This window comes from Trachypithecus francoisi, unplaced genomic scaffold (genome assembly GCF_009764315.1).
Source record: "Trachypithecus francoisi isolate TF-2019V2 unplaced genomic scaffold, Tfra_2.0 Lachesis_group10, whole genome shotgun sequence".
Lineage (NCBI taxonomy): Eukaryota > Metazoa > Chordata > Mammalia > Primates > Cercopithecidae > Trachypithecus > Trachypithecus francoisi.
In genome coordinates this window covers 117,952,170-117,979,803 of record NW_022681455.1, presented here as the reverse complement: position 1 = coordinate 117,979,803, position 27,634 = coordinate 117,952,170, and the positions used below count along the sequence as shown (strand labels likewise).

The following is a 27,634-nucleotide window of genomic DNA, read 5'->3' as shown; positions in this document are numbered from 1 at the left end:
TATGTTAGGCCCACGTGGAAAATTTAGGACAGTCTCTGCATCTCCATTTCAATTGATGATGACCTCAATTGCATCTGTAACTTTAATTCTCCTTTGCTTCACAACTTCACATATTCACAGGATCCCAGGATTAGGATGCGAATGTCTTTGGGGGCCATTATTCTGTGTACCACAGTCTAGCATGAGAATGAAATTATTTCATAGGTCTGGTTTGAGAATTAAATTGTCTACATATTTGAAGATTGCAATAGAGATGAAGAAGGTGAGCAGGCCTGGTGGCTCATGCCTGTAATCCCAGCACTATGGGAGACTGAGATGGGAGGATCACTTTAGGTTAGAAGTTTGAGATCAGCCTGGGCAACAAAGCAAGAATGTGTCTCTACAATTAATCACTAAAATATAAACAGCACTCATAGAAAATGCTTCAGTTAAGCACACACAGGATTTTGAAAAAGCAACTGTAAAACAGTTTTTAAAAAGATGAAAAGGTAGTAATGATGATATATTTTGTAGAACTGCATGCACTAGGCAAAACCATCACTTTACATGTAGTTCCTCATTTATCCTTGAGAGTAAGTCTATAGAGTCAAGTGCTAATTTGATCACTATTGTACAGGTGAGAAAACTGCAACTGAGAGGGACTCCATAACATGTCCATAGGGCATGAAACCAGGCATTTCAGGATGAGGATTTGAATCAGACTTGCTTTATTCTAATCTTGATGTATTCTGCACAGTGGTTATTATTATCACTATCATGAGAAACCAGATCTGTCACTTCCAAGCCAAGTGTTCTCAATTAACTGTTGCTACCTACCTGCTGTTACTAAACACGCATGAATATCTGGATACTGTAGAAACCCCTCACTTACATAGTTACTAAAACATTAACTTTGGTGTTACCAATTTCACTGGCCTCTACTTTTTGAATAATTTCTCTGATTTCCACTACCCGAAAACATAATATTGTATACAACATCTTTGAACATTTTTGTTTTTATTGTATATCACCCTTACCAGCCCCTTTTTTTCTTTCAGGACATTTGCAAATCACTTTGGTGCCATCGAGTAGGCCACAGGTGTGAGACCAAGTTTCTGCCTGCAGCGGAAGGGACCGTTTGTGGCTTGAGTATGGTAAACTGCATACTTGTTAGTTTTTAGCTCCAGAAATTTGATAAGGCATAGAATTCGAACTGTTTGTGTTGTGACCTTAGGATGGAATGCTTCGGCATTTTATGTCTCTGACTCCTCTTTATATTAACCAACGTTATGTAGGAGCAATTATAAAGCTTAATGCTAATATAACCTAGATAGCTCAATTGTTTCAGAAGATTTTTTTTTTCTTTTTTCTTTGTCTTCCTGTTTTAGATGGTGGCTTGGCTCAAAATATCTCTATTTCAGTGAGCTAACAGGTTTCATTACATACCATTTTCCTTTTAAACTTGTGGTATTTAAAAAGTCTCAGGGATCAGATGTCTTGTTAGTCAAGAAATGACTGTCCCTCCAGACCAAGGCTTCTGCTACTCAGCTCAACTCACAGGAGCTGTCATTGAGCTTCTGACATGCCCTATAGATTCCCATCATGTACAGTGACTTTCCTATTGAAGGGTAAGAGATTCCTCCTCCTAGTGTATACCTAAGGTCCTTTCGCTGGTGAGCATCTTCTACCCAGAGAACCACCTCCATTTTGAAAGATTACGGGAGATCTCAATATTTTGAATGAAGAACCCTCATATATTTGTATTTTTCTTCCTCTTTCCCAATAGAGTTTGGAGGGAGGGCAAGTTGCATTTGGGCTACTAGTAAATGATCCAGATTTGGGGAGTTCATTTGAAAGACCAGTCAAAGAGGAGCTATGAATGACAAGAGACAATGAGATGTTACAGGTTTGCTGATCTTAATTATTGACTCTGTCTCAAGGCAGTATAAACCTATACAGAAAAAAATGGTCATTGGTTGTTTAAAGTTATTTCAAGGCTGGGTGTGATAGCTCACACCTGTAATCCCAACACTTTGGGAGGCTGAGCAGGGAGGATTGCTTGAAGCCAGGAGTTCAAGAACAGGTAACAAAGCAAGACCCTATCTCTACAAAATATTAACCAGGTATGCTGGTGCATGCCTGTAGTCCCAGCAACTTGGGAGGCTGAGGGAGGAGGACCGCTTCAACACAGGAGTTTGAGGCTGCAGTGTGCTATGATTACACCACTGCACTCCATCCTGGGCCACAGAGTTAGGCCCTGTCTCTAAAAAAGTTATTTTATTCCACAATAATTTGACTACTAGATATGGGGAACAGGAGACTCTGGGGATATAGAGATGAATAAACCACAGTTGTATTTCTTTAAAAATTTATAGTCCAGGCGGGGCACAGTGGCTCATGCCTATAATCCCATCACTTTGAGAGGCTAAGGTGGGTGGATCACTTGAGGTCAGGAGTTCAAGGCTAGCTTGGCCAACATGGTGAAACCTCGTGTCTACTAAAAATACAAAAATTTGCTGGACATGGTGGCGCATGCCTGAAATCCCAGCTACGTGGGAGGCTGAGGCATGAGAATCACTTGCATCCTGGAGGCAGAGGTTGCAGGAAGCCGAGATTGTGCCACTGAATTCCAACCTGGGTGACAGAGCGAGACTCTCTCAAAAATAAATTAAAAAAATAAAGATTTACAGTCTAGTAGGGGAAACACATACAGAAGCAAATAACGAATTTTCTCTTTAAACACACCTTCTCTAAGCAATAGTTGCTATCAGGGCCCAGATGAAATGAGAGATGAATCTTGCTTGAGATTAGCTATGCACTTAAACCACAACAAGTATGTGCATCAAGATGGTTGTTGGAGTTTGGGTTAAAGTTCTTCAGTTGGATGATAGAAAGGACTTTTCAGAGAGAGGCCAACATCAGAGGCAAAGGCACAGATTTCTGATATTTGTTAGGACGTTTATTCACTATCTTTTAAAAAGGTTTTTAATTTTTAACTCTTTGTTTTAAAGAAAATGAACATTTTAAATATTGAGGAGTTATGTGCAATTTTTAATCTGATAGTGGTCTTAGGGAATCCCAAGGAGGACTGTTCTTGAAAATGTTAATAGAAGTGTTACGGCCATGATGATATAAAACAATGAATTAGTGGAATAATTTAAAATATAAATACTGCTCAAGTCATTTTTACTTTTGAGGCCTTACAGCTTAGAACTTGTAACTTGAGGATTAGTGTTTTTTTGTTTTGTTTTGTTTTGTTTTAATTGAAAAAGCAACCGTATTACCTATAAGGGATACACAGGAAAATATTTATATAATGAATGAGAAAAATAAGTTATACATTACCGAGGTCTAAAGATTTTTTACATAAGCACCTCAGGTATCTATGTTCCATGGGGAGTAAAATGTACTTGTGTTAGGCTTCAGTAAACAGAACATAAGATAAAGTCAGAAGTAAGAAAGCAAATGTCTTGATATCACTGCCACACCACGTTATTTTAAAACACTAGGCTACAGTTATATACTGGTGAAAAGCCCTTAACTATAATGTCACGCTCAACAGAAAGCATCTTAATAAGTTCCATCCATCATCACTCCAGTGTAATAATTATTACATTCATATATGGGTTCCTCAGATTCTTCCTTCACCAGGGGATATAACTGGCTGCTTGTTAGACTGTAAATTTCATGAGGGCCAGTACCCTGGTTTTACTCCTTTCATCTGGAGTGTCTGACACACAGTAGCAGGTACTCAATGTTCCATTTGTTTCTCTGTAACTGGAACCCAACTCTGTCCTTCCTCTTCCTTCTCTAGTCCTTTGTCCTTCAGCGCTATTTGTACTGTGAATATTCAGCCAACATGTGGCAGTATGAAAGCCACTTACTTTTATCTAGAGATACGTGTACATGGAAAGACAGGTTTGTACATGCTGTCTATAAAAAGATACTGGCCCAAGTCATGGCCATTCAATTGGAAATTAAATGTAGTGCCAGAAATATGTATGCTGGGCCTGGGCATGGTGGCTCATGCCTGTAATCTCAGCACTTTGGGAGGCCTAGGCGGGCAGAGCGCTTGAAACGAGGAGTTTGAGACTACACTGGTCAATATGGTGAAATTCCATCTCTACTAAAAATACAAAAAATTACCCAGGCATGGTGGTGCATGCCTGTAATCCCAGCTACTCAGGAAGCTGAGGCACAAGAATTACTTAAACCCGGGAGGTGGAGGCTGCAGTGAGCCGAGATCATGTCACCGCACTCCAGCATGGGTGACACAGTGATAACCTGTCGAAAAAAACAAAACAACAAAAAAAAAAAAAAAGAAAAGAAAAATATATATGTGTGAAAAGATGGAGCCAGGCACAGTAGCTCACACCTATAATCCCAGCACTTTGGGAGGCCAAGGTGGGTGGATCACCTGAGGTCAGGAGTTCAAGACCAGCCTGGCCAACGTGATAAAACCCCGTCTCTACTAAAAATACAAAAATTAGCTGGGTGTAGTGGCAGGCGCCTATAATCCCAGCTACTTGGAAGGCTGAGGCAGGAGAATCACTCGAACCCGGGAGGCGGAGGTTGCAGTGAGCCGAGATTGCACCACTGCACTCCAGCCTGGGCAACAAGAGTGAAATTCTGTCTCAAAAAAAAAAAAGATGGATAAACTTACAGGTGTACATATTCTAAATTTGCATTTTCTATGTAGAATTTTACCTATGCATGTAAATGTGTGCACATCTGTGTGTACATTCCCATATATTCCTGATTTCTACACTGATTAAAAAGCCAAAGGGAGACAATCTGATAGCAGCCTAACCTAATACTAGAATGAATACTGAAGTAATAGAACATCAAATTAATTGAATGACTGGAAGAGATCTAAACACATTTTCCAAAAAGCAATTAGATTAGAATTAAGGTACATTGGTCAGTAATTTACCTCCAAGATGAGAAGTGTCCTGCTTAGAAGTTCTGGCTACTGAGTTAAATCCAGTCTCTTATATTTGCATAGTTATTTGAATAGCTCTGTTTGGGTAGTTTGTGTCACTCTGAGCAAGTTAGCTAGTATTTCTTTGCTAAATTTCTCTTACTGAGAGAAATGGTTTTTAACTCAGTGCTTTTCAAGGATTAGATAAGATACTGCATGTGAAGCTCTCTGCACCATTTTTGGCACATAGGAGCAACTTGGTAACCTGTGGCCGCTGCTGCCATTACTGTTATTGGCTATTGTAATTTTGTCTCAGCCACTGAACTCAGTCCAGTAGAGTCCTCGTGATTCCTGGTAGAAAAGATGCATGCTTATGGTAGACAAAATCCTCAAATGACCAATTGCCTTCCCCAAAAAGTTCTCAGTAGTGTTGTATGATTTCATGCAAACTCTGAAATGGCAATTAATCCAGGGAAAAGAAAAATGAAAAACAGAAGAATTAATCAGCACATGGCAAGAATTTGAAGAAAGGAAGCAATATCTTAACCTAGACAAAGTGCACTAGCAACCAAGCCACACAATAAACAGTCATGAAGCCAAATGTCTCACAGGGGAAAAGTGAAGATTTGAAAGTAAAACAACCTTCCCATAATTCTGTAACCGATCCCCTGATTCCTCAGCAAAATCTGGCATGGTCCAAACCCCAGCCCTTTGGATCTAATTGCAGAGGCCTTTGGAAAAGAGCAGTTATGCTAAGTCATGCAGAACTTGCTCATAATCAAAGCACTGCAGGGGTCGGGGGTGGGGGGTAGGTAACAACAACAAAAAACAAAACAAAAACTAAAGAAACACTACCAGAGGCTAATGCATCCGCTAGGGAGAGATGACCAGGAAAGCCGGGAATTTGTTACAAAGGAGAACTAAAATGGAAAGGTTAGTACAGAAAATAGCTCTCCATCTAGCTTGTACAGATCATGGGCAAATGAAAGCCCCTGGGCTAATTCATCAAAGACACTGAAAGAGCTCAAAGTCATCAGAGCATCTGAAGTGGGCACCTTTTATGTAGACAAAAGGAAAAAGGATGCTATCTGAAGAGAACACAGACTGACACGTTTAGTTTCGTAAGAAATGCTCTATAGTGATGGGTTTGGAATAAACAAAAATATAATGTATGTGTAATTGTATCTGTTTTATGATAAGATAATCATTCAGAATGATAAATTGTGTTAATATCTTACCTGTTACTTCTTGAATGAGTGATCCCAATTGTTTATTCAGAATGATAAATTGTGTTAATATCTTAACTGTTTCTTCCTGAATGAGTGATCCCAATTGTTCTTTCAGTAGCGTTGTCTCTAAGTGGCAAGGCAGGCTTCGTTGTAACTTTATACTGACTCCCTTGGCTGGTAGGTGAAATCTTATCATCTGAACATGTCACCTCTACAGCTCACAAAGCATATCATACTCAGCCTGTTGGTGAGCAATACTGCTTCTCTACAGATGTCAGCCTTTCAGAATGTCTGTGGTCAATGCAGAGTAGTTGAGTGTTTTTAGAGCACAGCAAAGGAATTTATCAAGATATCAGGCATTTTCCTTTTCTCCCAACACACCTGTCTTTCCTATTACTGTGCAGGTGTTGGCAACTCCCTGTGCTTTCCCAGGTGGTGTCTGACAGGAACCATCTTAAACGTTCTTTTCACAGTGGTGTCGGCAAGGCCAGTGTGTAAAGTTTGGGGAGCTCGGGCCCCGGCCCATCCATGGCCAGTGGTCCGCCTGGTCGAAGTGGTCAGAATGTTCCCGGACGTGTGGTGGAGGCGTCAAGTACCAGGAGAGACACTGCAATAACCCCAAGTAAGGCTCCAGCAGAAAGTTAGTTTTTGCAAGGCATTAACCTTCAGCCTGTCACACACCGGTTTTTCTTGTTCATACTTTAATAAGTTTTTTAAATCTTTAATTATTTTGGGTACATCATAGTTATACATATTTACGGGGGTACATGTGATGTGTTCATGCAGGTGTACAATGTGGAATGATCAAATCAGCATAATGAGATATCCATCACCTCTAGACTTTATTGTTTCTTTATTAAAAAACATTCCAATATCATTTCTTTATTAGGCACATTTCATGGTTTCGGTTATTTTAAGATATGCAATAAATTATTGTTAATGATAGTCACCCTATTTGTGTTACTGAATACTAGATCTTATTCATTCTAACTATATTTTTGTACCCATTAAGCATCCCAACATTACCGTTCTCCCTCCCTACTTACGCTTTCCAGCTCTGTCAATCCACTCTCCAGCTCTAGCTCTGTGAGTTCAATTTCTTTTTTTTAAGCTCTCACATGGGAGAAAATGCAATATTTGTCTTTCTCCATTTGGCTTATTTCACTTAATATAATGTCCTGCAGCTCCATTCATCTTCACTATGCTACCAACTTAAATTGTGTTGTAAATTAAATTAAATTAAATGTTTTCCAAGCTTCCATCACATTGATCACAGGATTTCATTTTTATAATGGCTGAATAGTACTAAATAGGATTCATAGTATGAAATAGGATTAATACTATCATAATAGGCTGAATACCATTAATTTGAATAATACTATTATACTATATTATATATAATTACTATTCACATATAGCATACTATATCGCATATGTAACACTATATATAATAGTATTAATATATAGTATCTATACTATCTGGTATCATTAATAGGATGAATGGATAAAGAAAACATGGCACACTGTTCAATTATGTATATGTGCCACATTTTCTTTATTTATTCGTGCATTGAGGGACTCTTAGGTTACTTCCATGTCTTGGCTATTGCGAAGACAATATGTGAACATGGGAATATCTCTGTACACTGATATCCTTCCTTTGGGGTATTCCTTCCTTTTGGGATTGCTGCATCATATGGTAGTCCTACTTTTAGTTTTTTTGAGGAACCACCATACTAATTTACATTCCCACCAACAGAACACGGTTTTTTTTTGGTATTTCTTTTTTTATATTATTTTCCTTTAAGTTCTGGGATACATGTGCTGAACGTGCAGGTTTATTACATAGGTATATATGTGCCATGGTGGTTTGCTGCACCCACCAACCCATCATTTAAGCTTTAAGCCCCGCCTTCATGAGGTATTTGTCCTAAAGCTCTCCCTCCCCTTGCCCCCCACCCCCTGACAGGCCCTGGTGTGAGAAAACACTGTTTTAAAGTGCCATTTTCTTCCCTCCAGTTAGTAACAATCAACCAGAGTTGTACTGTTCGCATATAAAGTCCATGTGCACTGAGGGAAGGTATGGTGGGCAGAAACCAAAACCAAAACACAGCAGAGGAGTCATTCTCTATCGGACTGTGATGATCCAGTCTCTGAGCTACTCTGTTCATCTAAACTAGGGTTCTACCGTCATATAATTAAATACTTGTGATATTGTAGAACAGAAAAGTTTGGCCAGCAAACCTTGTGAGTGTCTCTCAAACGGGTGAACTGCAGAAAGTATGCTGATTTTTGCCTTGCAGGAATGTACATCAACACGTGTTGACAGATCTGCCTGACTTTTCAAGAGAAACCAGAAATATGGAAAAATGCTGCATGTGAAATTTCCCAATTTTAAAAATATTGACAGCAAATTCAATTTTCTTTAAAGACAGAAAAACCCGCTGTGACAACTACTCCGATCAGCTGTGGATTGAAAGTGGCCTGTGGTCACCTTTGGGCGCTCTTTGGTCTGGTCATACTGGAGTCTGAACTGCAGTTTGTGCTTTGTGAACATGAAGGTGGTTTCATGTTACTTTTTTTTCTTTTAGATGGAGTCTTGCTCTGTTGCCCAGACTGGAGTACAGTGGCACGATCTCGGCTCACTGCAAGCTCCGCCTCCCAGGTTCATGCCATTCTCCTGCCTCAGCCTCCCGAGTAGCTGGGACTACAGGCGCCCGCCACCATGCCCGGCTAATTTTTTGTATTTTTAGTAGAGACGAGGTTTCACCTTGTTAGCCAGGATGGTCTCGATCTCCTGACCTCATGATCCACCTGCCTCGGCCTCCCGAAGTGCTGGGATTACAGGCTTGAGCCACCGCACCTGGCCGGTTTTATGTTACTGTTACATGCTCTAACTCCCACATGAAACACATGTGAGATGTAGATTTTCCAGTTGGCAGGATGATGTAGAGAGAGCCCAGGTTTTGGCGATAGATAGAAAGACTCTAAACCGTGTGTCTGCTACTTCTTAACTCTGTGGCTTTGTAAAAGTCATTTGACCTGGGTTTATGTACAAAAAAATGTAGAAGATAACCTTGGAAGGTTGGATGAGGATTAGAAATTGCATCTGTAGGATGCCTGACAGACTGGGGAACATGCCGTGGGCATTCAACAAAAGGTTCTGGGATCTGTGTGGTTTTTATCATCCTCATCCCAAGCTCACCAGGAGGACGGGGTCACAGAGGGTCAGCCCACTGAAGAAGGGTGGAGAGGCAGGGCCTTTACTGATGAAACTGACCTTTCAAGAATGTGATGGGGTGAGAAGAATGTGATGGAACCTTGGAAAACATTTCATTTACAACACAATTTAAGTTGGTAGCATAGTGAAGAGGATGAGAACATAGACTCTGAAGTTTGACAGACCGTTTTTGCATCCTGTCCCTAACACTTCTGATCTATGACCATAGACAACTTAGTCTTCCTGCTCCAGATTCCTCATTTATAAAAACGGGATAATGATAGCACCTATGTCAGCTGAGTTAATGTTTGTAAAGTGCCTTAGAAAAGGGTCTGACATGTCATTAACATTGCATAACTATTTGGTAAATTGAGAAATAATGACACTAGAGCAAAAGGAAAGTTTTAAAAAGATGAATGGTACTTTGTTTGAATCAGCAGTCTGAGTTAGATAAAAAGTCAATTTTTTTCCCCAAAATATAAAGCCGAATTTGGAGACACTTTGACCATCACCTGTTAGGTGCTACTTGGAATATCGCAGGCTAAAAGAGATCTTTTCAATTTCAGCACTATTGACATGGGCTGGAAAATTCTTTGTTGTGGAGGTTTGTCCTGGACATGGTAAGATGTTTAGCAGCATCCCTGCCCTTGACCTACTAATGCCAGTAGGATCCGCTCTTCTTCCCCTCACCCACCAAACTGTGACAACCAAAAATGTCTCCAGACATTGCCAAATGTCCTATATGAGACAAAATCATCTCGGATTGAGACTTACAGATGAAATCAGACCCAGTGACTGATTAATGATAAGGAGGCTGGTGATGCATTTGCAACTTATACTGGGTTATTGTTTTAGTAACAATATTAAAACAATTAATGATGTTTTAATATCTCCTGGTTTAAGCAGGAGGGTAAGTTTCTACCCTCCTGATACTTTGAATGCAACCATGTCTTAAGTTAAATTGTTAAAATCATCATATTACTTTGCATTTTTGAAGCATAGTTCATGAATCTGGTTTTCATACATTACAACATTTTACAATCTCGATATTTTCCCAGGAAAGACATAGATTACCTAATTCAATAGCTCTGCTGGTAAAATGCATGAATGACGCCTCTGAGATTTAAATTAAAACCTCTCATATCTGTAGGATTGAGAGCTCTCATTATAATAGGGCATTGTTCATGGAAACAACATACTGTAATTTAGAGACGCCTAATAGAAGAATTAATCACTAATGTATATTCATTCAGTGCAGTTTTATCATTTTAAACAAGAATTAAAAATAAATCAGGATACTGTGTACTTTACGCATGAAGCCAAAAATAAGTAGATGATAGGTGCTCCCAAGACAATTGAATTAATTGTTCTCTCTCTGTTCTTATTTCACTCTGTTGCAGTAATGCTGGTTTTTTCTCCCTGTTTCAAGTTATGGATTTCTTTCTTGCTTCAGTTTAAGTATTTGGTTCTATTAATATCACTCAGTGTAGCCATTTTCATTGTCTCATCCAAGAAGCAGTGTGAGGTTTCTGTTTCATATAGAGGTATTTTTCCCAGAACGGATTTTATTTCATAAATAATGAATGATTCTTGGCTGATTAATAGATTTACCAATTTTTTGTTGATGGCTATCTGGCTGTGGAATGGCCAGTGCCAGGCACACAGGGACGTCCTTTGTGCCATGTAAGTGATAAACAATGTTAACTGATGGAAGCCCTGTTTTTCACTGAGCCCCCTATGCCTCAGGGACCTTCCCAATATCCTTCTTTAGGCATTTGTTCCCAATCAGGTTAGAACTGACACATGAGTTGAAACCTGCTGCCTAATCCAGTTATTTCACAGATGAGTAACCAAAGGAGGCAGAGGGCCTCATTCAGGGTAGCAACTTTTGCTCAAGTCCCCATGCTGGTAATGGCAGAGTCAGATTAAGATCCCATAGTCTTAATCCTTTGACATTTTTCATTTTTTTCTGGTTATTTGTTTATTAAATTATCACCCCATAAGGGAGCCCTAGTGAAATTTCTATAAATTCTCCAAGAAAATTATTAGTCATGTGCTAAGGTGTTCTAGAACCTTCCTAAAACACGAGTCTGTTTGAGAAAGAATTGTCTGCTAACTCTAACGCAACTTAGCATATGGAGTTAGGAGAAAAATCATGGCCCCAGAAGAATAATTGAATCTAACTGGTGGTGTATTTTCCAACCAGTAATTTTGAGGCTCAGCTGGTTATCAGAATCACCAGGTGTGTTTTTAAACATACTGATTTCTGGATCTTCCGTATCATATATTGTTATTGAGAAAGTGGGTGGCGGTCCCCAGGAATCTGTGTACGTATATAGTTTAACAGAGCTCTCTAAGTGATTCTAATACTCATCCAAGCAACACCATTGTAACTATTTGTAGTCAGGACTTGATAAATGATGCAGAAGCAAAGCTGATTTGTTCTTTATAGCTATCTAACAGAAGGACAAAATCATGTGCCTAGGTTTTTGTTTTCTGTTTCTGTATTTCTTTGTAATATTAAAGAACTTCTTACACCAAGACATATCATGATAGAACTTTCCGTTAAGTTAGGCTGACACTCATGTTCAAAGCTGCAAAAAAATGTTGCCTCTATTTTTATGGAAATGCCCAAATGCTTGCCAGCAATTACTTTTGATCCTTTGACCATATCCCATAATTAAAAATGAAATGTAATAGTATATAAAAATCAGATCACGTAATACTCAGCACAGGGTGGATACTCAATACAAAAGTGTAAGGCATTTATAAATAGCTAAATTTATTCTAACTCTGCCCTAGGTACTGCCCTACGTTCTTTACAAAGGTTAGATCAGTTAATTGTCACAGCTGTTCCTATTTTGCAAATGAGGAGGTGAAATAAAATCACCTAAAATTAAGCTGGGTGGAGGCAGAGAATACTGTATTTAAATCAGGGTCTGGCCAAGTTTGATGGATCATACTTGTAATTCCAGCACTTGCGGAGGCCAAGGCAGGAGGACTGCTTGAGGCCAGGATTTTGAGACCAGCCTAGGCAACACAGACCCTCGTCTCTATAAAAATTTCAAAAATTTGCCAGGCATGGTGGCATATGTCTGTAGTCCTAACTACTTAGGAGGCTGAGGTTGGAGGATTGCTTGAGTTCAGGAATTTGAGGCTGCAGTGAGCCAAGATTATGCCACTTCACTCCAGCCTGGGTGATAGAGCAAGACTCTGTATCAAAAATTAAAAAAAAAAAAAAAAATCTGCCTCATTGTAAAAGGCCAGCTCCCTAAACATTGCACCTTATTCATCTTTCTTTCCATGCCTGGCCCCATGGCCTAAGAACTCAGTTAGATGCAGGCATAGTTAAGTAGGAAAAAAATCCTGGACTGAGTCCACAGGCCTGAGCTTGAGCTCGTCTCTGTTTCTTTCTAGCTGTGTGACCCTCATCCAACAAGTTTTGTGAGCTCTTGTCAGCTGGTTCCCACTTCATCTATGAAAGGAGGACAATGGCTGTATGAATTTGGTGGTCTTTTCCATGTTACAAGTTCTAGAAGTCGATAAAATAACCCCTTGCAGTCCTCTTTCCCTTCATTAACTTCATAGGGTCCAAATGAGGTTTGTTCATTAAATCTCAGAAAGTCTTAAACTGAGAAATTAGTTTTAAATACGCCTTGTAAAGATGACCAGGAATATTGCGGCTATGATATAGCACTTTAAGATTTTTCTAAGTGCTTTTTAGATAATCATTTAAGAAGTCTTCAGGGATCTGATTTATCACAATGGCTGCTGCATGTTTAAGTAGTTGCTCCAGAGTGTTTTGAAATAGCATAAAAATCTCATCCTGGCAGTGTGACATTTCCCGTTTCTGTTGAATCCATTTTCGCATGCAGCTATAGGAGGACTGGATAAATTATGCTGAAGCAATTCCAGGGCTGTTTTAGAGCATACTTGTGCTTCCTAAAAAGACAAGGAATTTTAATCACATAAATTTATTAACCTGGAGCCACCTTTCATGTTACATGTTGGCATCAAATTTTTATACAAGATGATCCGTAGTTGAGTTTTGGCCTTCAGAGAAAACTCCATAATGGGAGGAATGAAAAGAAACCACAGCTTTGTGCACAGAGTAAGCTGGATACAATGATATGGGTAATTTTCAATGTGGTGGTGCTCTTTTTTCCTTTATTTTGCTTTCTGGTTTTTGCAGATTAGAATCTGCCTACCAAGATCTTAAAGAGCTTGCCTTTACATCGTAATTATTTATGTTCTAATGGAATTCCCTACTCTGGAAATCCATTTCCCATTGTGCTTGGCAGGAAAGGAGTAGGCCACCTGCAAAGCTGAAAAGTGATTATGCTGATGAAAACAAGAGAATGTTTTCCCTCTGGGTTCAGAATCAATCAGAAGGAACACACAACAGTCATATTATAATCAAAATATCTCAATGACTGACAGCTGAATTGGGGAGGGCAGCAAATGGTGCTTTCTGTTCCTTCTCCCCAGTGTGCTGACATTCTCTGCAATAGCAGGTGCATGGCAAAGTGTGGGAAGATAATGAGAGTGTTAGAAAATGGGAGAAAGCTGGAGAGGTAGCTTGGGTCCATGTTTGAACAGCTTTTGATGCCAAAAGATAGGGTGTGTGCATGTAGCACGCAAGCACACATATACAGTAAAAGAACATTTAGGTGTGTTTACAGATTTCCCTAACAGAGAAGCTAATATGATGAGGGTCAAGAAAATCCCTTCAGTTGGAACAGCAGTCTCCAGTTTCATCCAGGTTGCTGTGAATGCCATTATTTCATTACTTTTTTACGGCTTAGTAGTAGTCCATGGTCTATATACACCATATTTTCTTTACTCGTTGATTGATGGGCATTTGGGCTGGTTCCATATTTTTGCAATTGCAAATTGTGGTGTTTCTCAGGAATAGAAAACCAAACATTGTATGTTCTCACTCATATGTGGGAGCTAAGCTATGAGGACACAAAGGCATAAGAATGATACATTGGACTTTGGGGACTCAAGGAGAAAGGGTAGGAGGTGGCAAGGGATAAAAGACTACACATTGGGTACAGGGTACACTGATGGAGTGAGGGGTGCACTAAAATCTCACAAATGTTTACTAAAGAACTTATTTATGTAACCAAACAACCTATTGAAATAAAAAAATTAGAAATTAAAAAATTGTTCTACCATAAAGACACATGCACATATATGTTTATTGTAGCACTATTCATTATAGCAAAGGCATGGGATCAACCTAAATACACATCAACAGTAGACTGGATAAAGAAAATGTGATACATATACGCCATGGAGTACTATGCAGCCATAAAAAAGAGTGAAATCATGTCTTTTGCTGTCAGACAGATAGAACTGGAGGTCATTCTCCTAAGCCAACTTAAGGCAGGAACAGAAACCCGAATATCACATATTCTTGTAAGTGGGAGCTAAACATTGAGTACATATAGGCACAAAGAAGAGAACAACAGACATTGAGGGTGGAAGGTTGGAGGAGGGAGAGGATTGAAAAACTATGTATCAGATATTATGCTTATTACCTAGGCAGTGAAATAGTCTGTACACTGAACTCCTGTGAGACGCAATTTACCTGTATAACAAACCTTTACCTGTACTCCTGAACCTAAAATAAAAGTTTAAGAAAATTTTTTAAATTTAAAAACAAAAGAATATTCTTTCAGGCTGGATGCAGTGGTTCACACCTCTAATCCCCACACTTTGGGAGCCTGAGGGAGGTGGATCACTTGAGTTGAGGAGTTTGAGACTGGCCTGGGCAGCATGGTGAAACCACATCGCAACAAAAAGTACAAAAATTAGCCAGGTGTAGTGATGCATGCCTCTAGTCCAAGCTACCTGGGAGGCTGAGGTAGGAGGCAGAGCCAGAGAGGTAGGGAGGCAGCAGCAAGCCGAGATCATGCCACTGCATTCCAGCCTGGACAACAGTGTGAGACCCTGTCTCAAAAATAATAAAATAAAAAGTAAATATTATTTCAACAGTGTTTAGGGAAATTGACAGAATGTAAAAATTAGATTGGTGATGGCAAATAAATTTGATTTAGCATGCCAATTTTAATGAGGGAGCCGTGGTAAAGAAAAGAACTAGAAAAAAAGATTCCCTGATTGATTAGTTTGTCTAGCCTAGATTCAAGAAGGAAGGTGGTAAATTGTATGCTGTGTACTTCCATTCCTGTAATAGACTGTGCGCATTTGCATACACTGTGGCAGTGCTCATCCTGATTGCCTCTCTTTCTATTATTGTATGTGACTAACAGTGAACCCTTTGATTGATAACATTAAAGTTTATTAATTTCATTTTTAGGCCTCAGTATGGTGGCAAATTCTGTCCAGGTTCTAGCCGTATTTATCAGCTGTGCAACATTAACCCTTGTAATGAAAATAGCTTGGATTTTCGGGCTCAACAGTGCGCAGAATATAACAGCAAACCTTTCCGTGGATGGTTCTACCAGTGGAAACCCTATACAAAAGTGGAAGGTAATGTGGTCTCTATGACATTCAAATAAGTCTCTATGTGGATAATAATGTGATTGAACAATACAGAAGAAATTGTTGCCTGTATGAAAGAGTTTCCATGTTTACCTTTCATTCCCCAGACCCATCCTGGCCCAGTGTTTCATTCCATGGGTTTTGTTTATTTTTCCACTATATTTTTTTTCCCCATAAGATACCTCTTGTCTCCCACATCTGTAAACCTAAGGTTTCATATGTTTGGAATGTACTTATGTTTCTCAACTTACCTTTGACATTTTGGCAATTAAGTCTCCCAGGGATCTTAATTGAAATGGGTATGAACTGTCCAGACAAAAACTCATGAAACCATATATATCCCATAGAGGCACCATACACAGTAACTGACATGTCAGTTAATTGTAAGCATGGGAAGGCCTGTTTGTAAAGTGTGTGCATGCATGCAGACACACACAGAATCATAAATAAAAATTATACTAGGTTCTTGGTACTTACTATACTTAAAGTTATTGTGGCTTGTATTTTACTTTTTAAATTAATATTTCTTTATTTTGACTGAATAATAAAACATTAGTTACAGCAGAACAGTTTAATGTAGTTGCTTTTACCTATGTAGAATAAGGTGTCATCATTCTAGTTGTTTCATTACTTCTATCCATTCGATTTATCAAAACGTATTCATGCTGTCTTGAAACAGGATTGTATGAGAATCCCAACTGCCCATGTGTAGACTGGAAAGAGACTAAGTTTAATGACAATTCATGGGCTGTTCTGTGCAAAAGCTCGACATGAACCTATATTAATCAGTGATCATAAAGGAAGCTTATATAATTACAGGCATCATTATAACAAGTAGAGCTTCCAAATCAAAAGAGAGGATTGTGCAGCTTTGCTCAGTATCAGCCCAGCCATTTCAGGAGCACTGATGTGGTTTTGGGTCATGACTGTTTGTCCATAAAGCATAGATAGAGACAGACATGACAGTTCCAAAGCTGTGTCTTAGGAGGAAGTAATGAGGGACGTATAGAGGTTTACTGAGAAACGAGTTACATTCAAAACTTCAAAGAGCTATTGAATAGGAAGGATGTTCGATTTATTTCAAATTGCTTTAGAGAACAGAATTCAAGGGCTGAGAACATTCTAGCCATATTATCTCCTCAGAGACACCTTCCTTGACAGCCTGTCAAAATATTCTTCCTTCATGTTGTTCTCTGAACCCTTTATCCCATTTTGTTCTTCATAGATCTTCTCAGTGCATGAATGTATTTTTATCTAGTCATTTATTTGTTATCCTCCTCTCCACAAGAATTTAGGTTCCACAAGGACTAAGGCTTTTTCTATTTTGAGCTTGCTTATATCTCCAGCATCTAAGAACAGCACTTGGTATATATTTATGTAATGGTTATAACTTTTGAAATGAATGAATAAGTAACTAAATATTAACTGTCCAAAATGAAAATATACTCCCTCTGTAAGTAATAAGCTCCCCATCACTAGAGGCATTCTACCAGGAACTGAGTGATTTCAAAGGAAGGATGCTATACAGCAGGTCCCAGCAGATGCTGCAGTTGCTTCCGAGTCCAAACTTGGAAGATTTCCTTTCTCTTGGTTGTATACTCTTGCGAACTCATGCTTCCTGTCTGTGGTTCTTTCTCCGTGACTCTGTTGTCCCTCCTTTTACTTCCTCTTTTATTCTTTGCTTTGGCTTCGTGGATATTCCTTGGCCTTTATCACATTACGTCTTTCATTTAAATATAGTGTTTATTAAATCGGTCCTGTTATCACCCTTAAATAAATTCTGTGTTGAAGATATAAGGAGAAAGTTAAGCAAATACATTTTGCAATTTAGAAAATGTTTGCTGGTTTCAAAGTTCTTTCACTAATTGTATTGCAGTTTTCACTGAGTAGGGAGCATGCAATTTCATTCATGCATGCAACAGATGTTTACTGAGTTCTTTTTGTGTAGGAGACACTTTGCTAGATGCGTAGGAGAATGCACTGAATCAAACATAGACTCCCAGCCTTAGGATCTTACGTCTCAATGGAGGGAGACAGAAAAGTTAAGGCCTTCTAGTCTCTCCTTGTCTCCTTTTGATACTTACATCAGGGGAGACTGACCATGACTTTAAGGTCTTGTGATATTCCTGCAGTTAAGAAAGAACAAGGGAAGACTTTGTTCATAAATGTGGCCAATCTCTGTGCTACAGGAGTGGGGTTTTTTCCCCTTCTTTCCTCTGTGTTTCTAATGGACTCATAAACTCACCCAGGAATCTGTGCTAAAAGGAAAAAAAAAAAAAGGAACTTTCTAAAACTTGTTAATTCCTGAAAATGATAGAGAAAAGAAAGGGCATATAGGTCATCCAACTCCCTAATCTCATGTGCAGAAACTAGGAGGCATTAAATAAAGCTGCTATTAAAAAAAAAAAAATAGATGAGAGAGAAACTTTTAACCCACCCACATATCTGCATATTTGAACTGTGATAATTTAAATCCTTTAATGTTTGAGTTTTGACTTTGTCTTTTATTGAGAGGTTTTATGAAGCACTGTTTGCCAACTGTTGACACATTTGTAAAACTCTTGTTAGGGGATATCGCTCAATATCGCCCACAGAAGGTCTCTTGGGAGAAACATCATCTGGAATTCCTGGCCAAGAAGAGCTCTTTCTATTTGAGAAATTGGCATAGGAACTCCTTTCTGATAACAAGAGCTCTATAAATATAATTTATTTTTAATTTTTGCCTCTGATATCAGAAACATCTCAGGGACTTAAGGGCCAATAGAAGTTACCATTTTGTAGCCTTCGGGATGAGTTTATTTGCTTTCTCTTCATTTTTATGACTTTTTTTTTTTCTATATATGTTTTACAAACATGACTAACCATATGCCTTTTCTCCCTGGTGTCTAAAACCTTTTCTCTTAACAGACTGAGTAAATATCTAAAGTAATCCATGCCCTAAATCAAGGTCATCAAACTATGGCCTGCTGGCCAAATCTGGTGTGTATTTGTTTCATCAGGTTTTATTAGAACACACCAACACTACTTCATTTCTATGTTGTCAATGGCTGACCATCAGGCCTTTGAAACCTGAAAGATTTACTATCCAGGGAGGCTGGATAGTAACCCATCGATCATGTGTATCGTGACTATCCCTAAGGATGAGAAAAATAAAATTGTTACATATTACTCTTAAATTAGTTTTATATGGATTGTTAAATGAGACTCGTGCTTTGAAAGTCACATAATATGGGCTTATATGTGCATACACACATGCACATATGCATATAATACTGTGCATAACATTTTCCATTTTCATCGTGACAGCTTTCTCAGTAAATTTAATTCATCCTTTTGGCAGTCGTATCATTTTTCCTTAGTTTCCTCCTGACCATTTCCTATCTTGATCTCTTTGCTTCTAGAGGAAGATCGATGCAAACTGTACTGCAAGGCTGAGAACTTTGAATTTTTTTTTGCAATGTCCGGCAAAGTGAAAGATGGAACTCCCTGCTCCCCAAACAAAAATGATGTTTGTATTGACGGGGTTTGTGAAGTAAGAGAATGTTTCTGCTTTGGAGTCTATGAGCATGCTTGTGTTTCATCATATCATATGTGTACTGTGAAGAGTGGTGTGAGAGATGGTGTGTCTGCAGAAAAGCAGGTGGCATAGAGGGAAAGGGCAAGCTGGATTTGAGCGCCATGTCTTTTTTTTTTTTTTTTTGAGATGAAATTTCACTCTCGTTGCCCAGGCTGGAGTGCAATGGTGCAGTCTCGGCTCACTGCAACCTCTGCCTCCTGGGTTCAAGTGCTTCTCCTGCCTCAGCCGCCCTAGTAGCTGTGATTACAGGTGCGTGCCACTATGCCTGGCTAATTTTGTGTTTTTAGTAGAGATGGGGTTTCACCATGTTGGCCACATTGGTCTTGAACTCCTGACTTCAGGTGATCCACCCACCTCGGCCTCCCAAAGTGCTGGGATTATAGGCGTGAGCTGCCACGCCTGGCCAAGCACCATATGTACATTCTTCATTTACTTGTGGCATGAGCCTTGTCCAGTTATTTTAGTTTATTTTTCATTCTACTTGCACATATATAGAAGGAGATGATGCTATATCCTACTTTGCATAGGAGTTGTAAAAATGAAATAAGAATGTAAATAATAAACTTAGGCCAGGCGCAGTGGCTCATGCCTGTAATCCCAGCACTTTGGGAGGCTGAGATGGGTGGATCATGAGGTCAGGAGATTGAGACCATCCTGGCTAACACAGTGAAACCCCGTCTCTACTAAAAATAGAAAAAATTAGCCGGACGTGGTGGCGGGCACCTGTAGTTCCAGCTACTCGGGAGGCTGAGGCAGGAGAATGGCATGAACCTGGGAGGCGGAGCTTGCAGTGAGCCAAGATCGCTCCACTGCACTCCAGCCTGGGGGACAGAGCAAGGTTCCACCTCAAAAAAATAAATGTAAATAATAAACTTCTATTGCATGTGTACTAAGTACCTTTACTACATGATGAGAACCTCACAAATGTATTTTGAAATACTACTACTATTTGTCCCCAGTTATTTTTCCTTTCACTTTGGTTGCTCATTTTCTTTTCCATTTTAATTTTAGTTTGAGCCCTTTGATCTTTTAAGGGTGTGTGTTTGTACACATGCATGCATGTCTATTGTCCAGCATTTTTATGTTGGAGTCACACAGCTGGCCTGAATAATCTCAGCTGGTGCTAGTAGCAATGGTGACTTCTTATTCCAGTTTCATCAATGAAGACCCTAAGCCTTAGATAAGTTATATAACTTGCCCAGTCATCTAATAATGTCAGGGTAGGAATTTCAACCCCAAGTGAGTCCAATTTGAGGCTATGATTCTTAACCATAAGCTGTACTGCTTCCCTAATGTGGTGTAAATGCAGAGAACCATGTATCTCTTAATTATTCCCAGTTTCTGGCTTCTCTGATCTTTGATTTTCTCATGTTTTTTGTTTTTGTCACAGCTAGTGGGATGTGATCATGAACTAGGCTCTAAAGCAGTTTCAGATGCATGTGGTGTTTGCAAAGGTGATAATTCAACTTGCAAGTTTTATAAAGGCCTGTACCTCAACCAGCATAAAGCAAATGGTGAGAGATGCTGCTGTTTGTTATTGCTAATAAGATATAACTTTTGCTGCTGAACAAATTTGAGTCACGCCAAATGTGATTGAGCCTTTTACTAGTTCACTGGACACACTAGTGATGGTGGCATTTGTCACATGTGCAAGAGTAAGGGAGGGTAGTTGTGAGGAATGTCGTCAATTCGTTACCTCGCAGAAACATACTAAATAAATGCCTTTCTGCTTTGCATGTTTAGTATGCCAACCAGGCCCCTTGTATGTCCAAGTGCATTTGTTAAGCAAAGAAACATTGTGAAACTTAGGTGAATTATCTAACTATCTTGAGTAAAATTAAACTTTTGATCCCTGTTTTCTGAATTTCATCATTGAAGATACATGGCTCAAAGTTTCTTCTAGAAAGATTTCTTTTTTTTTTTTTTTTTTTGAGATAGAGTCTCGCTGTGTCAACCAGGCTGGAGTGCAGTGGTGTAATCTCAGCTCACTGCAGCCTCTGCCTCCCAGGTTCAAGTAATTCTCCTGCCTCACCCTCCTGAGTAGCTGGGATTATAGGCACTTGTTACCATGTCCAGCTAATTTTTGCATTTTTAGTAGAGATGGGGTTTCACCACACTGGCCAAGCTGGTCTCAAACTCTTGACCTCAGGTGATCGTCCCACTTTGGTCTTAGGAAGATTTTTTAAAAATCTTCCTGAATTTTGTGACCTTTTTTGGTCTGGGAAGGAGAAGAGTGTATTTCTTGTCCACAGAAAACATGCTTGGAAGGCTTTGGGAAGCCACATACATTTTTTCTCTAGTGTTCTTACTATTTGGAAAATGAAATCATCGATCATGTTTGCTTCATAGAGTAAGAATGAATTTAGCTAATGATTCAAAAACCTCACTCTATAAAAATGAACACTACATGTCAGGGGCCATTTCTCGTCCCTTTTCAACAGTGCATAGGGTAGAATTCAGACGAGTTCTCTTCTTTCCATTTAGAATATTATCCGGTGGTCATCATTCCAGCTGGTGCCCAAAGCATCGAAATCCAGGAGCTGCAGGTTTCCTCCAGTTACCTCGCAGTTCGAAGCCTCAGTCAAAAGTATTACCTCACCGGGGGCTGGAGCATAGACTGGCCTGGGGAGTTCCCCTTCGCTGGGACCACGTTTGAATACCAGCGCTCCTTCAACCTCCCGGAACGTCTGTACGCACCAGGGCCCACCAATGAGACACTGGTCTTTGAGGTAACCCCTTCTGTGTATTCAGTTCTCAGTGCTTCTTGCTACGTTTATAGCGATGACTGCAATTTGAGCCAGATTAAAGAACTCCAATCCTTCTAGTTCAAAGGTGTTTCCTGGCCAGGCATAGTGGCTCATGCCTGTAATCCCAGCACTTTGGGAAGCTGAGGTCAGGAGTTCGAGGGCAGCCTGGCCAACATGGTGAAAACTTGTCTCTATTAAAAATACAAAAATTAGCCGGGTGTGGTGGCACGTGCCTGTAATCCCGATATTAGTCGGGGCTGAGGCAGGAGAATTGCTGGAACCTAGGAGGTGGAAGTTGCAGTGAGCCAAGATCATGCTACTGCACTCCAGCCTGGGCAACAGAGCAAGACTCTTATTTCAAAACAACAACAAGAAAAAAGGTGTTTCCTAATAGGCTAAATTACAAAGTAATGGGGAGAAGACAGTGATTCCATTTGGAGGAAGAGGACAGGAACCCAAAGGGCCTCTAAGAGAATGGGTGGATTTTCATATTTAGAGGCCAACCTTTCACCAATATGCTTGGGTTTCAAGAATGCCAAAGAATGTAGCAAGAATACTTTTTATATTATTCTGGTTTGTCTATGTCTGCCATTTGGATGCTCCATTGTAGCTATTCATAACATAGGTCAACTGGACTAGGAGAAGGGATTAATAGTAGAGAAAATGCTTGCTTGGGTGTCAGCAGAGTTTCGTCATACTAAACTACCATAATTTTGTAGGCTGTAGCTTCCCCATAGATAAAGGGAAAAAAAGGGTAACAAAAATGATAATTAAAAGAACCAACATACCTGGAAATGACTCTGCAAGGCTGTTATCATAGAAACATTTTTTTTAGTCCTCATCATGTTTCTGAGTGCTTTTTCTCTGTTTGTAAAATGGGGCTGACTGTTGGCTCTTACAGGCAAGTGATTTGCTTCAGGTTGTCTAGAAATGATACTGAGCACTTGCATATCCAGGTACTCTGATGAGTCATTTTAAGCTTCAGTTTCTTACCTGTGAAATTGAGGTAGAAAATGGACTTCACTAACCAGAAAAATAAGGAATCAAGTGTGAAGAAAGATTAAAAGACTTGCCTATCTCATACAGCTAAGGAAAAAACAGAGCTGAACTGGAGCCAAAATCTTTTCCACCCAGGAGTATGAGATCTATGTAACACTCAGATTACTGTTCTCTTCTAAAATAAACATAAGATCAAGATCAATGCAACTGTTATTATTATCATTATTATTATGACTATAATAGAGTAGGTTCAGGTATTCTGTGATCAGTTTCACGCATTCATTTCTTGAATGCCCACAACCACCTTAGGAAGGTAGGTATTGTTACTTAATCCCTATTGTACAGAGAAAACCGAGCCTTAAAGAGATTGTGTTACATGTAAATTGTAGAACTGAGGTTTGAACATAAATCTTTCTGACTCACTTGCCCACACCGTTATCCTAATATATCACCAATACTGGCAAGGCTCAGCTACTTGTCATTATATGGTTTTTCTCAATGTGAAATGGTTGCCTCTGTGGGAGGTACAAAGCCTACTAGAGGTGGGGGATAAAGAGTTTGCTATTTGGAAACATCTGTCATCCAGATTTGAATTCATAAAACACTGAGAACATATCCGTGTGTTTTGACTAACACTGATAAAGATCTGTGGCAACTAGAAGATTGATCTGAAAAGTGCCTATTAGGAAGATTGTGTTCATAAAGTTGTCTGATGATTTTTACTTGAAATAATTTATTTTCCTCTATCTTACATATGTTAATTCACGTAAGACTATTGGCACTTACTTTGTTCTTGGTGCTGAGGAAAGGGACATAGTGCTTGTTTTCTGGACTGACAGCATGCTGTGTCCTCAATCATCTCAGGGTATTTTGGTCAGATAAGTGATTAATAAGGCAGTTTTTCAGAGGCAGCTACTTCTTCTGTCTAAACTGAAGCACTCAACTTATTCTCTTTCTCACTTGCATGCAGAGTGGGACTGGATAATTCTTTGAACAAATACCATGTACCATGATATTGGTAATGACCTTCTGCAGCTCACAGTGGTTTGTGGGGAAAGCAATAGAAATGAATTTCTCTTACCCAGTGTGTGGGAGTTTGTATTCTGTGTGTTGAGTTATGGTGGGTGAAATTAGATGACATCTTGGTTTCCCTAATGGATTCTTAGATTTGCTAGAACTTCAGAAAGCAGAATAGTGAAAATGTCCATACATTAAGAAATCAACCGAGGCAGGTGGATCACTTGAGGCCAGGAGTTTGAGACCAGCCGGGATAACGTGGCGGAACCCCATCTGTACTAAAAATACAAAAATTAGCTGGGTGTGGTGGTGCACGCCTGTAATCCCAGCTAGTCAGGAGGTGGAGGCAAGAGAATTGCTTGAACCTGGGAGGCACAGGTTGCAGTGAGCCGAGATGGCACCATTGCACTCCAGCCCGGGCAACAGAGTGAGTGAGACTCCGTCTCAAACAAAAGAAACCACTGCATTCCTCTGTGTCACATGCACTGAGCTGCTCTTGTGTTTCACATTGACAGTAAACTGGGTGTATAGTAGTGGATAAACAGAAAAGAAAATCCTCCTGCTATAATGAAACTTAGAGTGTTGGAGGGTACAGTACAGCATTACACAAATGAATACATAAACGAAGGCAGATGTATACATTGTGGTAGGTTCTTTGAGAGAAAACAAAGTATAATGGAAAAAAAAGAGGGAGACTGTTTGAATTAGAGAGTTGGTGAGGAATTATCTGAGAATGACCATGTGAGGTGAAACTTGAAGGATGAGAAGAACCAGCCAGGTAAAGAGTAGAGGAAATTCAGGCAGAGGAAGCAACAATTAAAAACCCCATGTGGGCTGGGTGTGGTGGCTCATCCCTGTAATCCCAGCACTTTGGGATGCTGAGGTGGGTGGATTACTTGAGGCCAGGATTATGAGACCAGACCGGCCAACATGGTGAAACCCTGTTTCTACTAAAAATACAAAAATTAGCCAGGCATGGTGGTGCATGCCTGTAGTCCCAGCTACTTGGGAGGATGAGGCAGGAGAATCATTTGAGCCTGGGAGGCAGAGGTTGCAATAAGCCGAGATCGCACGACCGCACTCCAGCCTGGGTGGTAGAGCGATACTGTCTCTGAATAAATAAAACCTCATGTGGAGAATCAACTTAATATTTTAGAAGAACTAAAAAATAGGCGAATCTGACTATAGTGTAGTGAGGAAAGAAAGTATTGAAGTGTGAGACGGGTATAGTGTGGGGGGTGGCCCACAGATAATATAAGCCATGCTAAGAAGTTTGGATTTCATCCCAATAACAACATCAGGATTTCAAGAAAGAGAGTGGTTGACACCATCCTGGCCAACATGGTGAAACCTCGTCTCTACTAAAAATTACAAAAATTAGCTGGGCATGTGGCGCATGCCTGTAGTCCCTGCTACTCGGGAGGCTGAGGCAGGAGAACCACTTGAACCAGGAGGCAGAGTTTGCAGTGAGCCAAGATCCCGCTACTGCACTCCAGCCTGGTGTCAGAGCAAGACTCGGTCTCAAAAAAAAAGAAAAAAAAAAACAAAACAACTAGGCTGCTATGTAAATAAGTGATTGGAGAGGCAAGAAGCAAACTGGGGAAATAGGAAAATGGTTCTAGAATTCCAGGTAAGGAGTGACAGACGCTGAAACAAGTGGTGACTGTGAAGGTGGCAGGATGTGGATCTGTCTGCAGTGTATTATGGTAGAGAATTGGAAGCTAGAAAAGAGATGTATAAGAAATGAACTCTGAGAGAGAAAGATGTGGGAGAGTCTCAGGTTTTTTCCCCAAGCATTTGGAGGATGGTTTTACCACTATCATTGTCTTGAGGATGACTGGAAACAGGTTTAGGGATGGGGGAAAATTCCAGTTTAGCCGCCATATATTTGCAATGTATCTTAGATATTCAAGAGTAGCTGTCAAGTAGGCAATTGAATATGTGTTTAAAATGCATGAAAAAAGCCTTGGAATGAATATGCAAATCAGTTCCTAAAAATACCTAAAGTAGTATAGCAGTATATCATTTGTTAACTGAGCAGGGCACTTGAATCCAAGTTTTCTCTGATTAGCTGCCTCTTGGGAGAAGCCAAATAATTGCAATATCCAGAATGTGCCTTGTGAAGAAATATTGAGCCTTGTTTGACACTACCAGTAAAGAGGAGCATGCACCTGGCATGGAGAGGCGTGCTGGTGCTGGAAACAGGATCTTCACAGATGTGAGGGAATTTGTATGTAGATGCAAATCTCTCATCTAGTCTTGTATTTGTGCCCTGCACTTGCACACCTACAGACATGAGAGTGGAGATGCCCTCATTCATGGCAACAGGGATGGCGTCCTAGCTGTTCTTCCTGCTGTTGCTCCAATCATGTATGTTTCTATCCAGATTTTAAGGTATTTTAAATCTGTCTGAATCTCATACACAAGAGCTATGCAAATTCAGTTTACAGTAGGCTTTGCAACTTTATTCCCTTGATGACATTTGAGACCCTCTGTGGAGGCAACCAGAGAAACCCACTAAGTGCCAGTTTCACAGTTTTAAGACCACGCAACCTATTATTTAGATTTCAAAAGCATAGCATTTTCCATAATGTCAAAGGACTATTAGTAGATGATAGAGAAATATTTTTTTTAGGCCATGGTGGTAGAAAATGAAGGGTTAGTCTCCAAGAGTAGTGATTAAGTAGTACAAGCCTTAAATATTTACTAAGGAAGAAAAGTAGCAGACAATTAAAAATAAAACACACAACCTTAAATTCTAAGATGTTCTGCACACAGAATGACTGAGAGTACAGACTCTTAACTAGCTATATAACTTGGGCAAGTTTCTTAATCTCTGTGTCACTTAATGTCTATATTTGTAAAATGGGCAAACAATACCAGCTAATTATTAGGGCCATTATAAGGATAACTGAAGGTAAGTTCAATACCTACAAAGTACTTAGCCCATAATGTTAATTACTATTGCCATTATTTTGCCTTCTGATCATATCACATGTATTTTATATATATATATGAAACCTGAGACCATATTTAGCAAACTGGTGATCACAATCAAGTTCAGCCCTAGGCCCACATTGTGTGTATATATATGATATATATATATAATATATAATATATGAGATATCTAGTGATATATTATACAAAATATATAGTATATATCACATATATATGTGATATATAATATATATCTATATATAAATATATAATACACATTTATATATTTGTATATAAAATATAAATATATATATTTTTTGAGGCAGAGTTTGCTCTTGTTGCCCAGGCCGAAGTGCAGTGGCCCAGTCTTGGCTCACTGCAACCTCCACCTTCCAGTTTCAAGAGATGCTCCTGCCTCAGCCTCCCAAGTAGCTGGGATTACAAGCATGTACCACCATGCCTGGCTCATTTTGTATTATTGTCTTTTTTTTAGTAGAG

At 39.5% G+C, this 27,634-nt stretch overlaps 1 protein-coding gene across 2 annotated transcripts in view; it reads left to right on the top strand.

Moving 5' to 3' along the window:
* Positions 1–27,634, top strand: part of ADAMTS18 (ADAM metallopeptidase with thrombospondin type 1 motif 18) — a 155,037-nt gene that overhangs the window by 95,743 nt on the left and 31,660 nt on the right. For both annotated transcript variants that reach the window (XM_033219086.1, XM_033219085.1), the window contains exons 11-16: positions 1,038–1,133; positions 6,603–6,751; positions 15,675–15,847; positions 19,261–19,391; positions 20,827–20,950; positions 21,921–22,165. In XM_033219086.1, coding sequence (XP_033074977.1) covers positions 1,038–1,133; positions 6,603–6,751; positions 15,675–15,847; positions 19,261–19,391; positions 20,827–20,950; positions 21,921–22,165 — 918 coding nt within the window. The remainder of the gene's footprint in view (positions 1–1,037; positions 1,134–6,602; positions 6,752–15,674; positions 15,848–19,260; positions 19,392–20,826; positions 20,951–21,920; positions 22,166–27,634) is intronic.